The sequence below is a fragment of the Callorhinchus milii genome, unplaced genomic scaffold (genome assembly GCF_018977255.1).
Source record: "Callorhinchus milii isolate IMCB2004 unplaced genomic scaffold, IMCB_Cmil_1.0 Scaffold15, whole genome shotgun sequence".
NCBI classification, from domain to species: domain Eukaryota; kingdom Metazoa; phylum Chordata; class Chondrichthyes; order Chimaeriformes; family Callorhinchidae; genus Callorhinchus; species Callorhinchus milii.
Genome location: NW_024704756.1, coordinates 576,029 through 592,220, shown reverse-complemented (window position 1 = coordinate 592,220; position 16,192 = coordinate 576,029). Strand labels below are relative to the sequence as shown.

At 52.5% G+C, this 16,192-nt stretch overlaps 1 protein-coding gene across 5 annotated transcripts in view; it reads right to left on the bottom strand.

The window, feature by feature from the left end:
• Positions 1–15,772, bottom strand: part of si:dkey-172j4.3 (diacylglycerol kinase delta) — an 87,418-nt gene extending 71,646 nt beyond the window's left edge. For all 5 annotated transcript variants that reach the window (XM_042340645.1, XM_042340647.1, XM_042340644.1 and 2 more), the window contains exon 1: positions 15,520–15,772. In XM_042340645.1, coding sequence (XP_042196579.1) covers positions 15,520–15,723 — 204 coding nt within the window. In that variant the 5' untranslated portion in view covers positions 15,724–15,772. The remainder of the gene's footprint in view (positions 1–15,519) is intronic.
• Positions 15,773–16,192: the final 420 nt, after the last annotated feature.

Below are 16,192 nucleotides of genomic sequence, written 5' to 3'. Positions count from 1 at the left end.
CAGTCGTGGATTGAAAATGACCAATTTATTATTGTTTTTGGTTTTGGAGGGATTATTATTAGGCTCTGTGTGGAGTAAGGAAACTTGCCCAAGGTTGCGCCCTCTGCCTGGAATTGAACTCAGGTCTCTAGCTTGCAAAGCGAGTGCTCAACCACTGAGCTACAGGACTCCACGACATTGGTAAAATTATACGTCCCTGGAGTGAATGTGGAGCCAGCGACTGTCTCTCTCTGCTGAGCTGCTCACTCCGGGCTCTCTTGCTCCTCACTCAGTGACATTGTAACTATTAGCCATCAGGCCCACCAGGAATCCTTAGCCACCAAAACAAGTAAAGTGTCCTCTGGCTGGTGGGTGGGTGGGTAACCAGAGACATAGATTGCAAAAGAACCAGAGGGGAGACGAGGAGAATTTTTTTATCCAGAAAGTTGTTACGGTCTGGATGCCCTGCCTGAAAGGCTGGTGGAAGCAGATTCAATATTAGGTTTTAAAAGAGGAATTGGATAGATACTTAAAAAGGAAAAATTTACAGGGCTATGGGGTAAGAGCGGGGGAGTGGGACTCGGTAGTAGCTCTTTCAAAATGCCAGCACAAGCCTGATGGACCGATTGGCCTGTACGATTCTCTGATTCTGTGACCCACAAGGTCTCAGAAAACACTGAACCAAATGAGGCATCAACAACAACAACTTGGATGTATATAGCGCCCTCCACGCTGGACTGCATCTCAGAGCGCTTCACAGTAACGGATCCCGGGGCCGAATGGATTTAAAGGCTGTAAATGTACTTTGAGGGTCAAACAATAACAAATCACTTAATAATCTCAGGCTGTAACGATGGGCAATGATATAAACCACATTACTGTCTCGATCAGATTCCAGCCGCCAACTCTTTCCTGAGCAATTATCCATTCTCTTTACTAACCAAACACCTCGGTTAGATTGCTGCCTGTTGTTGGAGTAGCTGTTGTTGTTCTATAATTGAAGTCCTGACTGAGCCTCTCAATGAAATCACAGCCTGTAATTCACTCCTGTGAGTTTATCGTTCTCCATTCAAAAAAAAAGCTGACGTGTTTCAATGGTTGATTTTGCACGAAGAATAATCAATTCAACAGCCTGTAAATTCCACAGAATTCCACACTAAACCCCACTTTAACACTGGCTTGTTAATTGTGAATAAGCACCGGCACAGAATCCTTAGGCCGAATGGCCTGTCTCTGTGTTATAACATGTAATTCCAACAGCAGAGGCCAAACCCTCCAGACAGCCCAATACATAATGTGCAGAAAGCAGCCCATCCAGCAGCTGAGAGATACCACAGTGATCAGGTATAGGGGAGGGGCGGGGGGGTCTCCTCTTACCATCTCAACCCATCACAACCTCACAACAGAAGGCACCAATGATAATAACAATAATCCGTGCATTTGATATAGAGCTTAATCAATATGCTGCAGGACTTCACATTAAATACATTACACAAGCTTAAAGAGGACACGGCATCTGCCCAGAGGATTGCACCCAAGGCCCCTTAGGGATCACATAACTGAAGCTCCAGTATATATTTATAAGGATTATTATTATTATAAGAAAGATTTAGCAGTGATGGAAAGACTACAGTGTAGGATTACAAGGATGACACCGAGGCTGGCAGGTTACTACTATCAGGAGAGACTAGAGAGGGTTTTTTTTGCGTGAGAAGAGACATGTAAGAGGGACCTAATAGAGATGTTTAAAATTATAAAAGAGTTCAATAAGGTTAACATAAATATGCTGTTTCCATTGTTTGGGAAGTGCGTAACTAGGTAACAGGTATAAGATAACAAAAAGAGAATTTAGGAGGAACTACTTCACACAGAGGGTAGTGAGATTGTGGAACTCAACCACATGATGTAGATGCATTCAAAAGGAAGCTAGACCTTTACATATTGGAGAGGGGAATAGAGGGTGTGGGAGGGAGTAAGGAGTGGGAGGGACTGTATAGAGTATAGACACCGGCATGGACTGGTTGGGATGAGGGTCCTGTTTCTGTGCTTTAGTCTTTGTAAATCTTAGAAATCCTCACAACAATGCAAAATAACGGCAAAATATCTCAATTTTCCTTGCAAACAATTCCTTTGAAGTGTAGTGACTGTGTATTTGTATGTAAAAATGCACTGGAAAGTCAGCCTTGAACTCATAACTCTAACTCAGAAGCAAAAGTGCTACTAGTTGAGCCCTATACTTACATGTGCTTATGCTTCACGCTATCTGTAACCCCTCCTATTAAATCCCACCTTAAAACCTACCTTTGCTGACCGTGCTCATGATCCCCCTCCCTGAACAAAATGATTCATCTTATAGATTGATTACAGTAGTTTAATGCTTGATGGTTTGCGAGTAAATGATGTGCCTCTGTATAACATTTCTCCTGTCAGAATCCTGCATAAGTCTCTGGTGAGTATTGAGAATTGGGCCATTCTGTCAGCAACAATAACAACATGTATCCTCGGGTGGACAGCATCTCCCAATGGGTTACAGATGGAGGGCATTCCCAAGCAAGATGGGGAGGAGGGAGATGATCATTTGAGCCAAAGGCACGATTGAAGAGATGGAATTTTAGAATGGTTCGAGAGGGAGCAGTGAGGTGGGGGATTCTGGCAGAGAACTCCAGACAGCGTGGACATAGTGAGTGACAGCTCAACTGTCATTGGTGGGGCAGAAGGCTGGAGAATGTGCAGAGAGACTGAGTGAGAAGGATTGGTTGGCAGAGAGACACTGCAGATCACAGAGGTAGGCCGAGGCGAGGGCATGGAGTCATTTAGAAGCCAAATTTCAGTGATCCTTATCATTCACCAGCTTGTGTATGAGATCGACTAACTGTGCACAGGCCAGAGATCACCCCTGGTACTCCAAGTGACTCCTCAAGAGACAGGTTTACTGCCTGTCACTGCCTGCCAATGTGCTCACACACTACAAGACAGAGAGCAAAGGTGCTTTCAATGTGCTTTCAGAGCGAGCAGGATATCAATCAAGGTTTGGAGTCACAAACAGGTGAAGAGCAGAAAGACAGTGAAGCCTTGCTCCATATATACCAGCTCATAGCAGCACCAGGCTGTGACACTGCTGGCAAACTCAACAAAAAGGAAGATCAGATGGCACTGTCTGGAGTAGACAGTGTGGCCAATCTGTATCTTGTGAGATGTCTAATGATCTGCACTGATACCGGTCCCTATCAATGCTAATATAATAACAAGCTCTCTGTTGTGTAGCAGAGGGCAGCACTGACGAACTGAGTCCTGAGGAAGGTGATTTGGGTGCTTGACTTTGGATGTTCAGCTCAACGCAGTCAGCAACAGACTGGCACCCAGTCAGTGGATTCCTTCACAAAAGCCACAGCTGGATTACGTGTAAACCACAGCTGGATTACCTGTAAACCACAGGTAGATTACCTGTTGTTCATGTCAATGTTGAGCATTGTAGGAGATGAAAAGTGCTCTAAACTTGTCACTGCAATATCAATCGTTCACACTTACCAACATTAAAGTTCATCCATCATTCCTTCATCCATCAGCTTACTTGACCCTGATCTTCTAGAATGTTCTATTCTCCTTGTACTTTATATAGCGCTGAGCCATTTGTAACTGGAGTTGTACCTGTCTGTCTGAGCGACAGGTGACCTTTTACACCCTGCACCAAACTGAGATGCCAATCAGAGGAAACTGGGAACTGTAACTGGATACCACTCACTAATAATGGTCAGAGATGTGCAAGAGTCAAATACAAGCAGATTGTCAGACATGAGTCAATTTCAGCCTCCCCTCCCACCACACCCCCGAGCTCCAGTGCCCACCCAGCAATGTGAAGTACTTTGAGACCCCCTCCTGATGTGGAAGACACTGTATCAATGTCAATTGGATTGTAATTGCAGCAGTTGGCAATGAGTCACACCAGCTCCACATGAGTGTGTTTGGTGTGTAGGACACATGGACGGAGTAGCCTTCATCAATGTCTTAGGTAGTGCAGTGTGTGTGGTTGAGATCACCCCTCGATCAGACAGTAAAGTGTCTCCAGTAAAAATGTGCACTCAGCTCAAGGTGAACACAAACAGCCTACAAGATCAGGATCAATTAGGAGAAGGGTTGATGGATCACTGTAATGTCGGTTTATGAGCCTAATGTAATTGAGTCTTATATAATAAAATTGGCTATAATCAGATTGATATTCTACTGACAGTTTTGGACAATGTCTACTTTTTACATTGAAATACAAGTGCACTGTCTAGCCTCCACCCACCAGGGCCACATCAACAGAATGAACACCAACATGACCATAGGCACATGGGACATCCTCCCAAAGTGAAAGGTGCTACACAAATGTAATTTTGTATTGTAGCATAAGACTGATTTGGATAAAGGAGGCTCTTCTACGCAAACAATCACATTCCAAAATACTCCCAAAGTCCATTGGTTAGAGCACTTGCCTTGTGAGCAAGAGAACCTGGGTTTGATTCCTGAGTAGGGCCAAACCATATGCAAGTTTCCTTACTCGACTCTGTTTACTAGCAGTAAGTAGGAACCTGGTTGTTGGTCGTTTGGCAGATCACTTTCTGAGGTAATAATCCCTTCAAAAATAAATAAATAAATAATTTGGTCACTCAATCCATGACTGTTTGTGGGCACTTCTGTGCGAATTGGCTGCCATATTATGCCCACAAAATATACAGATAATTCACTTTACAGTATATTCAGTGACACTTGGGGACATCTCAAAGGCATGATAAGGTGCTATAGCAATTGCAAGGATTATTTTTATTATTATTATATCCATCCTACTGTCCTCACATCATAGCATCTGCTGTTTCAAAATGAGTTGTGTCCTGGACTCCACCTTCCCTAAGCCACCTGTTCAACTCATTAATTACCCTCAGAGTAAGAAATACCTCCTGGTGTCTGCCCTGAAATTGCCCTGTGGTTCTCCTATCTTGCTAAATCTGAAAGTATTCCCTCTCCACAGGTCTCACTCTGACCTGATAACACTGTAGAAAAAATAGAAACCAATTTGTTCAGAGTTGACTCAAAGGGTCATGTCCCGATGTGAAGGAGGCAGAGTCCTTCCTGTCTCAGGGATGAGTGATGTGCTGTCAATCTGCAGCCTCTGTGCTGGTCAGAATTGCCGTTTTGGCTTCCTTGTGTGTTGGCTGCTCAATCTCTGGGCTCGGCCTGGGCTCAGTCGCTGACACAGAGTCACACTCCTCTCTCCATGTTATCGATTGCTTTGCTCCATCCAGAGAATCACAGCCTCCAAACTCATGAGCCACATGTCATGTCATGATAGCAATGATTACAGTGGAGACCTGCAGCATATTGGTTAAAGAACGTGTCTCACAAGCAAACTACCCACTATATCAGAAGATTGTGGGTTGAAGACAAATATTGTGATATTCAGTTCTGAGTCTAGACTGACATTAGTTGCAGTGGTGAAGAGGGGCGGGTGCTATATTGTTGGGGGGTGCTATATTGTTGGGGGGTGCTGTATTGTTGGGGGGTGCTGTATTGTTGGGGGGTGCTGTATTGTTGGGGGGTGCTGTATTGTTGGGGGGTGCTGTATTGTTGGGGGGTGCTTTATTGTTGGGGGGGTGATCTATTGTTGGGGGTACTATATTGTTGGGGGGTGCGGTATTGTTGAGTGGTGCTATATTGTTGGGGGGGTGCTATATTGTTGGGGGGTGCTATTTTGTTGGGGGGTGCTATATTGTTGGGGTGGTGCTATATTGTTGGGGGGTGCTATATTGTTGGGGGGTGCTGTTGTTGCGGGGGTGCTGTTGTTGGGGGGGTGCTGTTGTTGGGGGGGTGCTGTTGTTCGGGGGTGCTGTTGTTGGGGGGTGCTGTTGTTGGGGGGTGCTGTTGTTCGGGGGTGCTGTTGTTGGGGGTTGCTATATTGTTGGGGGGTGCTGTTGTTGCTGTTGGAGTCTGGAGAGCGGGGGAGGGTGTTGAGGGCATGGCCACGGTTGTGTGGGGGGGAGGTTGAGAGTGTCGAGGGCATGGCCATGGTTGTAGGGGGGGTGAGGGTGTCGAGGGCATGGCCACGGTTGTGGGTGAGGGTGAGGGTGTCGAGGGCATGGTCACGGTTGTGGGGGGGGGGGTGAGGGTGACGAGGGCATGGCCATGGTTGTGGGGGGGGTGAGGGTGTCGAGGGCATGGCCACGGTTGTGGGGGAGTTGAGGGTGAGGGTGTCGAGGGCATGGCCACGGTTGTGGGGGGGTTGAGGGTGAGGGTGTCGAGGGCATGGCCACGGTTGTGGGTCCATGACGTCATAATAAAAAACAATGTCCTGGCAGCCCCTGGCACTGCCATCCCAGCCATGACCTCACAGCCTGAGGGCTAATGCCTTCCCGCTGATCGCTCACTCCCGGTCTCTGCGTACGCCCCGACCCAAGACTCCCCCTCCACTCTGAATGTCTCTCCTTCCACCCTCCTCTGTCCGCTATGCCCCCTCTGTCCTTCTCTCTCCTCGACCCCATCACCACTCCCCTCTGCTCCAGCCTGGGCATCCTCCGCCGCCCATCGTGGCTCCCGGCACTGGCTGTCCCAGAGCAGCAACCCCAAGTGTCCCATCATTCATTCCCTCCGCACAAACCGCCTCCTTCAGACAAACACAACTTTCCCCTCCCTCATACGTACCCTCCCCAACTCTCCATTGCCCCCACACTCCACATCTCTTCTGTACACCCTAAAATCCTCTCCGTATCACTCTCTCCTCCCTCTCCTCCTATCAACAAACCCACCCACATTTCCCTTCAAAATGTCCGTCCTCTTACAAACAAAGCCCTCACCATCCATGACCTCATCGTGGATGAGCACCTTGAGGTTCTTGGGCTCACAGAAACCTGGCTCTCCCCCAGGACTTGTGGAGTCCTGTAGCTCAGTGGTTAGAGCACTCGCTTTGCAAGTGAGAGACCTGAGTTCAATTCCAGGTGGAGGGCGAAACCTTGGGCAAGTTTCCTTACTCCACACAGAGCCTAATAATAATCCCTTCAAAACCAAAAACAATAATAAATTGGTCATTTTCAATCTACGACTGTTTGTGGGACATTGCTGTGCGTAATTGGCTGCCACGTTCACCCACAAATATACAGTCAATTCACTTACTGCTATATCAAATGCAAGGATTATTATTATTATTATTATTATTAATGACCCCGTCCTCTGCTCCGAATGCCTGTTCATAATGGGCGATTTCAACCTCCACCTAAACTCCCCTTACACCACATTTTCTGACTTCACTGCCTTCCTCTCCTCCCTAAACCGCACCCTTCACATTAATTCATCGACCCACAACTGTGGCCAAGCCCTCGACCTCGTCATCACCCACGGCTTTGACATTTCTGACCTGAGCATAATGGACAAAGCCATCTAGGACCACTTCCTTAACATCTCCTTCTCCTCATATCCCTCTTTCCTCCACCAAGCCCTCAATCATACTCTACCACCTGTGGAAAAGGGACCCTCACAAAGGCCTTCACATCGTCAAATATCCTATCCCTCCGGCTTTCCACCCACAAAGATCCTGAAGCAGCCGTCCAGCTGCTCCATGATCGCCTCTCCTCCACCTTAAATTCCCTCGTCCCTCTGAAATCCAGGATCATCTCCAAACCCACCAACCCTCACAATCATCTCTGCTCCCTAAAATCCCAAATCCGGCTGTTCGAGAGCAGATGGCAGAAAACTGTCCTGACAGTTCACTACCAACTGTGGCTCGAGTATCTCCACAGCTGCCACTGTTCTTTGACCGGTGCGAAAACAGACTTCTACTCGAACATTATCTTAGAGGCAAAAAACAATCCCAAAGCCCTTTTTTTCCACCACGCACTACCTCCTCTATGCGCCCCCCCAGGCCTCCTCAATCTTCACATCAAATGCCAAGTGCGACGAGGTCATAGGCATCTTTTCAACTAAAATAATATCCGCCAGGCAGCCTCATCCTCCTGCCTCATCCAACTGCCTCTTATTATTAACAGTTACTGTGGGGGGGTAACAGTCACTGTGCTATACTTTTGCTCCAAATTCTGCCCCCTGCCTCTGCCCCCTGCCTCTGCCCCCTGCCTCTGCCCGCTGCCTCTAACGCTCAGAAAAAGTCTCTTCACTCTTTAGACCTAGAAAGGGCAGATTCTACTCAGTGGAATATCTTAACCGAACAACAGGACTGTTACCCGCACAACAATGACTGTTACACCCCCCACAGTGACCGCTCCCCTCCCCACAGTGACTGTTTCCCCCACCACAGTGTCCGTTACCTCCCCAACAGTGATTGTTACCCCTCTACATAGTGACTGTTAACCCCCCGCTCACAGTGACGGTTACTCCCCCCCCACAGTGACTATTAACTAACAGCTCCCCCTCCAGGCCCCGCATCGTCTCGTGTGGTGGTCCTCAGGGCTCTGTCCTCGGTCCCCTCCTCTTCACCCTCTACATGCTCCCCCTTGGTGACATCATCCGCAGACATGGGGTAAATTTCCACATGTATGCGGATGACACCCAACTCTCCCTCTCTGCCTCCACCCTCAACTCCAGGACTACTGATGTCCTGACCGACTGCTTGTCCGACATCATGTCCGGGACGAGAGACAACTTTCTTAACTCAATGTCAGCAAGACCGAGGCCCTCCTGATTGGCTCGTGCCAGCACCTCCACACCTCAGGCATTGGCAGCATCAGCCTCCATGGCTGCACACTCGACCTCACTGAGCCGGTCAGGAACCGGTGTCTTGTTTGACCCTGAACTGTCCTTTCTCCTCAACATCCGTACCATGACCGGCACTGCCTACCACCACCTCCGCAACATTGCCAGATTCTGCCACTGCCTCACCTCCTCAGGCTGCCCAAACCCTCACCCACACATTCGTCACCTCAAGGCTCAATTACGGGAACTCCCTCATCGGCCTTCCCAACTCTTCCCTTCACAAACTGCAGATCATCCAAAACTCTGCAGCTCATGTACTCTCACACACCAGGCTCCGCGACCCCATCACTCCCACCCTCACCCGACCCCACTGACTCCTCATCCCCCAGAGGATCGAGTTCAAGATCCTCGTCCTCACCTTTAAGGCCATCCATGGCCTTGTCCCCTCCTACCTCTCTGACCTGCTGACTCCCTACCAACCTGCCCGCTCCCTGCCCCATGCTCGGGTTCTGCCCCCTGACTGTCCAGCGCCTTGGGACGTCCTCCTGATATGAAAGGCGCTCTATAAATGTAATTTTGTTGTTGCTGTTGTTAACAGTGACTGTTACCCCCCCCACAGTGACTGTTATCTCCCCCCCACAATGACTGTTACCCCCCCACCCACCACACAGTGACTGTTACCCCGCCACACAGTGACCGTTACCCCCTGCGCCCCCTCGCAGTGACTATTACACCAGCAGGAAGACTGGTTTGGAACCTGCATAGGGAGCAGCCTGGCTGGGAATCTCCCTCATCGTGTAACACCTGCAGGTTTTGTGTAGGAGGCAGAGAGGGAAAATACATCTCATTGTTGAGACGTCGCAAAGCGTATCACAGAATATACTATAAAGTGAACTGACTGTATATTTTGTGGGTGAAACACAGCAGCCAATTGCACACAGGAGTGAATTGAGTGACCAAATTATTATTATTTTTGTATCTTACTTCTTTCTTCTAGGTTAACTCTGGAGTAAGGAAACTTGCCTAATGTTTTGTCGCGACCAGCGCAGGAATCGAATACAGATCCTCTCCCTTGCAAGGCAAGAGCACTAACCACCACACTACAGGACTCCACATATATCACACGCAGAGAATAACACACATAAATAAAAAAAATAAAAAATTAAGAATTTGGTTATTCAATCCATGACTGTTTGTGAGACACTCCTGTGTGCAATTGGCTGCCACGTTTCTCCCACAAAATGTACAGTCAATTCACTTTACAGTGAATTTGGGACTTACTGAAGATAATATTTGACATGGATTTCACTATATAATGCTTGCATTTGATACAGTGCCTTATCACATCATTGAGACGGCGCAAAGCCCTCTACAGAATATACTGTTAATTGACGGTGATTTTGTGGGCAAAATACGGCAGCCAATTAGGAACAGCAATGTTCCACAGTAAGTCGTAGATTGAGTGACCAATTTTTTTTTTTCAAGGGCTTATTAGCCCCAGAATGCGATCTACCAATCAATTAACAACCAGATTCTTACTTACTGCTCGGATAACAGGGGAGTAAGGAAAGTTGATTAACATTTTGCCCTTCCAGGAATCAAACCCAGGTCCTCTCGCTTGTGAGGTGAGTGCTCTAGCATTGCAATATGCAACAGATCACCACAAAGTCTTATAATAACAACAAATTACATTAATATATAGGGCCCTTCACATCAGAAAGACTACCCAGGGTGCTGGACAGTCGGGTTTTTTTGTACCCGTGCGGGAAGTTGGGATCAGGACGGGTGGAGGGCAGGGGGTTGGGGGAGAAATCTTTACGAAGACTTTCTTCCACCAAACTGTTGGCAAGACATGAATAACGTGAATACAATCAGGTAACAGTTCAGATAGCACAGACATTGTACACACAAGTTAGGCTCCAAGTGATGGGCAGAAAATCCAAAGCTGAACTTGTTTTGACCTCAGTCATTCTCTCCAGCGGACAGACCCTACATTCCAAACTTCTCTGCCTTATTACCACTGTCTGAAAGTTTACAATCACCCAGAATTTTAGAACATTTTTTGAACCCAGTCTTAATTTGGAACACATCTCTCAGATGACTATAGCTCATCGGCCTGTTCAGGTGGATGCTAAAGATCCCACAGCGCTGTTCGGAAAGAGAGAGAAGTCTCCCCGGTGTTCTGGCCAACAATCCCCCAGTAAATCTTGGTCACTCACTTCATGGCTGTTTGTAGGAAATTGCTGTGCACAAATTGGCTGCCATATTTGCCGACAAAATACACATAATCATTACACTTTAGAGTAAATTGTGTAAAACACTTTGAGATGTCCTGACATGAAAGACTCTGTATAAAATGGGAGGATTATTATTATGACTCTATGTAATCAGCTTTCCTCTGAGCGTCCCCGCAGTGAGAGGTTAGCTGATGATGAAACCCCCATTCTCTGCAGTAACTGTTTGTCAGTTTGTGGTCAGATTATCAAGGACTTCGTTAGGCAACATTTGATGTGTGCTTTCCTACTCCCTCTCTACAAAGCTCATTACGGAAACAGAGAAAGCACTCTCGCCGGCTCTTGTTCGGGCTGGAACCCCAAAACATAAAGTGAGGGTTAAACAAGAGAAATTTTTAGAGAAATTGGATGAGAATAAACCGAGAGGAGATACTAAAAAGGTTGACGGTGCTCAAAGTAGATAAATCACCCGGTCTAGACGGGCTACATTCTAGGTTACTGATGGAAATAAGGGTGGAAATAACGGAGGCTCTGGTCACAATCTTTCAATCCTCCTTGGACACCGAGGTGGTGCCAGAGGACTGGAGGGTTGCAAATGTTACTCCCCTGTACAAAAAGGAGTAGTAGGATAAACCCAGGAACTACAAACCAGTCAGCCTAACGTCAGTAATGGGGAAACTTTTAGAGATTATAATCCGGGACAAAATAAATTTTCGATAAATATGGGCTAATAAAGGACAGCCAACACGGATTTGTTAAAGGCAAATCATGTCTAACAGAGTTTTTTGATGAAGTAACGGAGAGGGTGGATGAAGGTAATGCAGTTGCTGTAGTTTAAATGGATTTTCAAAAGGTGTTTGATAAAGTGTCACATACAGACTTGTAAGCAAAATAAAAGCCCACAGTATTAAAGGGACAGTGGCAGCGGATACAGAACTGGCTGGGAGACAGGAGAGGATGCAAAGGAGATTGACCAGAATGGTACCAGGAATGAGACTGCAGTTATCAGGAGAGGCGAGAGAAGCCGGGATTATTCTCCTTGGAGCAGTGAAGGTTAAGAGGAGACTTAATAGAAGTTCTGAAAATTATGAGGGGATTCAATAGGGTGAACAAGGAGAACCTATTTGCACTGGCGGGTGGGTCGGTAACCTGAGGACACTGATTTAAAATAGTTGTTAAAAGAAACAGAGGAGAAATTTTCCACAAGGCGAGTTGTTCAGATCGCATTGCCTGAAAGGCTGGTGGAAGCCGATTCAATAACAACTTTTATGAGAAAAGTAGATAATTATTTGGGGAGGACAAGTTTACAGGGCTATGGGGAGAGAGTGGGGGAGTGGGGTTGATTTGGAAGCTCTTTTCAAAGAGCCGCCACAGACACGATGGGCCAAATGGCCTCCTTCTGCGCTGTATAATTCTATCTATGAAATATGTGCAATGAATTTACTTATTATTTTCCCCGGATTAGCTACTAGAGATGTAGTAAAACTCCCTCTACACTGTACAGGACCACTTTCCTTCACCACTGCTACATTGCCTGTTTCTGACCTCACTCAACAAGCTGCCGAAACCCTTGTCCACGCCTTCATCACCTCTTGGCTGGATTACTCAAACGTCCCCCTCTCTGGTCTCCCCTCCTCCGCTATTCACAAAATTCAACTCATCCAAAACTCCACCGCCCACATTCTCACCCACATTAAACTCCACCCCCCGATCACTCCAAGCCTTGCCAAACTCCATTGGCGGATCGACTTCAAGATCCTCACTCCAGTGTTCAAATCCCTCCATTCCTTGGCACCCCCTATCTCGCTAACCTCCTCTCTCCCCACAGCAGTAGCCGCTGCCTCCACTCTACTGGCTCCGGCTCCCTCCTTGTTCCTCAAATCCTCCACTCCACTAGTGAGTCCGAGGGTCACAGTCACACACAGTCACGCAATTACACACACCCATAATCACACATAGTTACACACAGTCACACCACTCTGCACTCAAAGTGCGTAAAGCCCCCTGTTACAACTTCAGGACATGACTGTAAGAGTGGAGGACGTCCAAAGGCACTGGACTGAGCTGGGGGTTGGGATCAGGTGGGATGGAGGGCAGGGAGGGTGACCGATGGTGGGGCGGGCCGAGCGGGGGATGTGGAGCAGGTCGGAGCTTGCTGAGCGGAGGGAGTGAGACAAGTTGATATAGGCCTTAGCCAACACACACGGGCCACCAACAGCCCTCGGCCCAGACACGCAGACCCGCCTGTCACATCACGTAACCAGCGCTGTAATCCCGGGCAGTCACACACTGCAGTGCAGTGCGGGTTCCTGGTTACTGTGAGGTATTGGGTCTAATTAAACTATTCATCAGCAACACAAACTTCAACAGACCTGTTACACCAGCCCATTGCTCTGAGGCAGTGGGGACACATCAACAGCCCCCCAACCCACACCGCAACACAGACACAGCCCCCCAACCCACACCGCAACACAGACACAGCCCCCCAACCCACACCGCAACACAGACACAGCCCCCCAACCCACACCGCAACACAGACACAGCCCCCCAACCCACACCGCAACACAGACACAGCCCCCCAACCCACACCGCAACACAGACACAGCCCCCCAACCCACACCGCAACACAGACACAGCCCCCCAACCCACACCGCAACACAGACACAGCCCCCCAACCCACACCGCAACACAGACACAGCCCCCAACCCACACCGCAACACAGACACAGCCCCCAACCCACACCGCAACACAGACACAGCCCCCCAACCCACACCGCAATACAGACACAGCCCCCCAACCCACACCGCAACACAGACACAGCCCCCCAACCCACACCGCAACACAGACACAGCCCCCCAACCCACACCGCAACACAGACACAGCCCCCCAACCCACACCGCAACACAGACACAGCCCTCCTCCCGCACCAACACACACACACACACGCAGCCCTGTTCAGTCCCGCACACAGAGCGCCGCGGGCAGTGTCACCCCCACAACATCACACTGAGCCATTCGGAGGCACTTGCAGTGTGAGGGCAGTGCGGATGGCCGGCGCGAGGCTGGGGGGGCAGTGCGGATGGCCGGCGCGGGGCTGGGGGCTGGGGGGGGGGGCAGTGCGGATGGCCGGCGCGGGGCTGGGGCTGGGGGGGGGGGGCAGTGCGGATGGCCGGCGCGGGCTGGGGCTGGGGGGGGGGGCAGTGCGGATGGCCGGCGCGGGGCTGGGGGCTGGGGCCTGGGGGCAGTGCGGATGGCCGGCGGGCGGCGGGGCCGGCGCGGGGCTGGGGTGGGGGCAGTGCGGATGGCCGGCGCGGGGCTGGGGGGGGTGGGGGCAGTGCGGATGGCCGGCGCGGGGCTGGGGGGGGGGGGGGCAATGCGGATGGCCGGCGCGGGGCTGGGGGGCTGGGGGGGGCAGTGCGGATGGCCGGCGCGGGGCTGGGGGGGGGGGGGGCAGTGCGGATGGCCGGCGCGTGGGCTGGGGGGGGGTGGGGGCAGTGCGGATGGCCGGCGCGGGGGCTGGGGGGGGGCAGTGCGGATGGCCGGCGCGGGGCTGGGGGGGGGGGGGCAGTGCGGATGGCCGGCGCGGGGGTGGGGGGGGCGGGGGGGCGGATGGCCGGCGCGGGGCTGGGGGGGGGGGGGGGGGGCAGTGCGGATGGCCGGCGCGGGGCTGGGGGGGGGGGGCAGTGCGGATGGCCGGCGCGGGGCTGGGGGGGGGTGGGGGCAGTGCGGATGGCCGGCGCGGGGCTGGGGGGGGGGGGGTGGCAGTGCGGATGGCCGCGCGGGGCTGGGGGGGGGGGGGCAGTGCGGATGGCCGGCGCGGGGCTGGGGGGGGGGCAGTGCGGATGGCCGGCGCGGGGCTGGGGGTGGGGGGGCAGTGCGGATGGCCGGCGCGGGGCTGGGGGGGGGGGCAGTGCGGATGGCCGGGCGGGCTGGGGGGGGGGGGGGGGGGGGGGGCAGTGCGGATGGCCGGCGCGGGGCTGGGGGGGGGGGGGGCAGTGCGGATGGCCGGCGCGGGGCTGGGGGGGGGGGGGGGGGGCAGTGCGGATGGCCGGCGCGGGGCTGGGGGGGGGGGGGCAGTGCGGATGGCCGGCGCGGGGCTGGGGGGGGGGGGGGGGCAGTGCGGATGGCCGGCGCGGGGCTGGGGGGGGGGGGGGGGGGCAGTGCGGATGGCCGGCGCGGGGCTGGGGGGGGGGGGGGCAGTGCGGATGGCCGGCGCGGGGCTGGGGCTGGGGGGGCAGTGCGGATGGCCGGCGCGGGGCGGGCGGGGGGGCTGGGGGGGGGCAGTGCGGATGGCCGGCGCGGGGCTGGGGGGTGGGGGGGGCAGTGCGGATGGCCGGCGCGGGGCTGGGGGGGGTGGGGGGCAGTGCGGATGGCCGGCGCGGGGCTGGGGGGCTGGGGGGCAGTGCGGATGGCCGGCGCGGGGCTGGGGGGGGGCAGTGCGGATGGCCGGCGCGGGGCTGGGGGGGGGGGCAGTGCGGATGGCCGGCGCGGGGCTGGGGGCTGGGGGGGGTGGGGGCAGTGCGGATGGCCGGCGCGGGGCTGGGGGGGCTGGGGGGGGGGGGGGGGCAGTGCGGATGGCCGGCGCGGGGCTGGGGGGGGGGGGGGGCAGTGCGGATGGCCGGCGCGGGCTGACCTTGCTGCGGATCTGTCCTGATGTGGAGACCTTCCTGATCAGTCTGTGCGGCTCCTGATCCCCGTCGCTGTCAGACGATTCCTCCCCGGGGTCGGCGGGTCCGAGCCCTGAGCACAGTGAGGACACCGAGGGGCGGGGGTCCCGGGGCAGGTACCCCACCTCCAGCAGCTTCCCGGCACCGGCACCGGCACCGGCTCCAGCCATGGGCACAGCCCACTATCCGCAGTCACCCTCACACTGGGCTGAGCTGAGCTGTCACTGTGTGTGTGTGTGTGTGGCTGTGTGACTGTGTGTGTGGCTGTGTGTGTGTGAGACTGTGTGTGTGTGGCTGTGTGTGTGTGTGACTGTGTGTGTGGCTGTGTGTGTGTGACTGTGTGTGTGTGGCTGTGTGTGTGTGTGACTGTGTGTGTGTGACTGTGTGTGTGTGGCTGTGTGTGTGTGTGACTGTGTGTGTGGCTGTGTGTGTGTGACTGTGTGTGTGGCTGTGTGTGTGTGTGGCTGTGTGTGTGACTGTGTGTGTGACTGTGTGTGTGTGGCTGTGTGTCTGTGGCTGTGTGTGTGGCTGTGTGTGTGACTGTGTGTGTGTGGCTGTGTGTGTGTGGCTGTGTGTGTGTGTGTGGCTGTGTGTGTGTGGCTGTGTGTGTGTGTGGCTGTGTGTGTGTGTGTGGCTGTT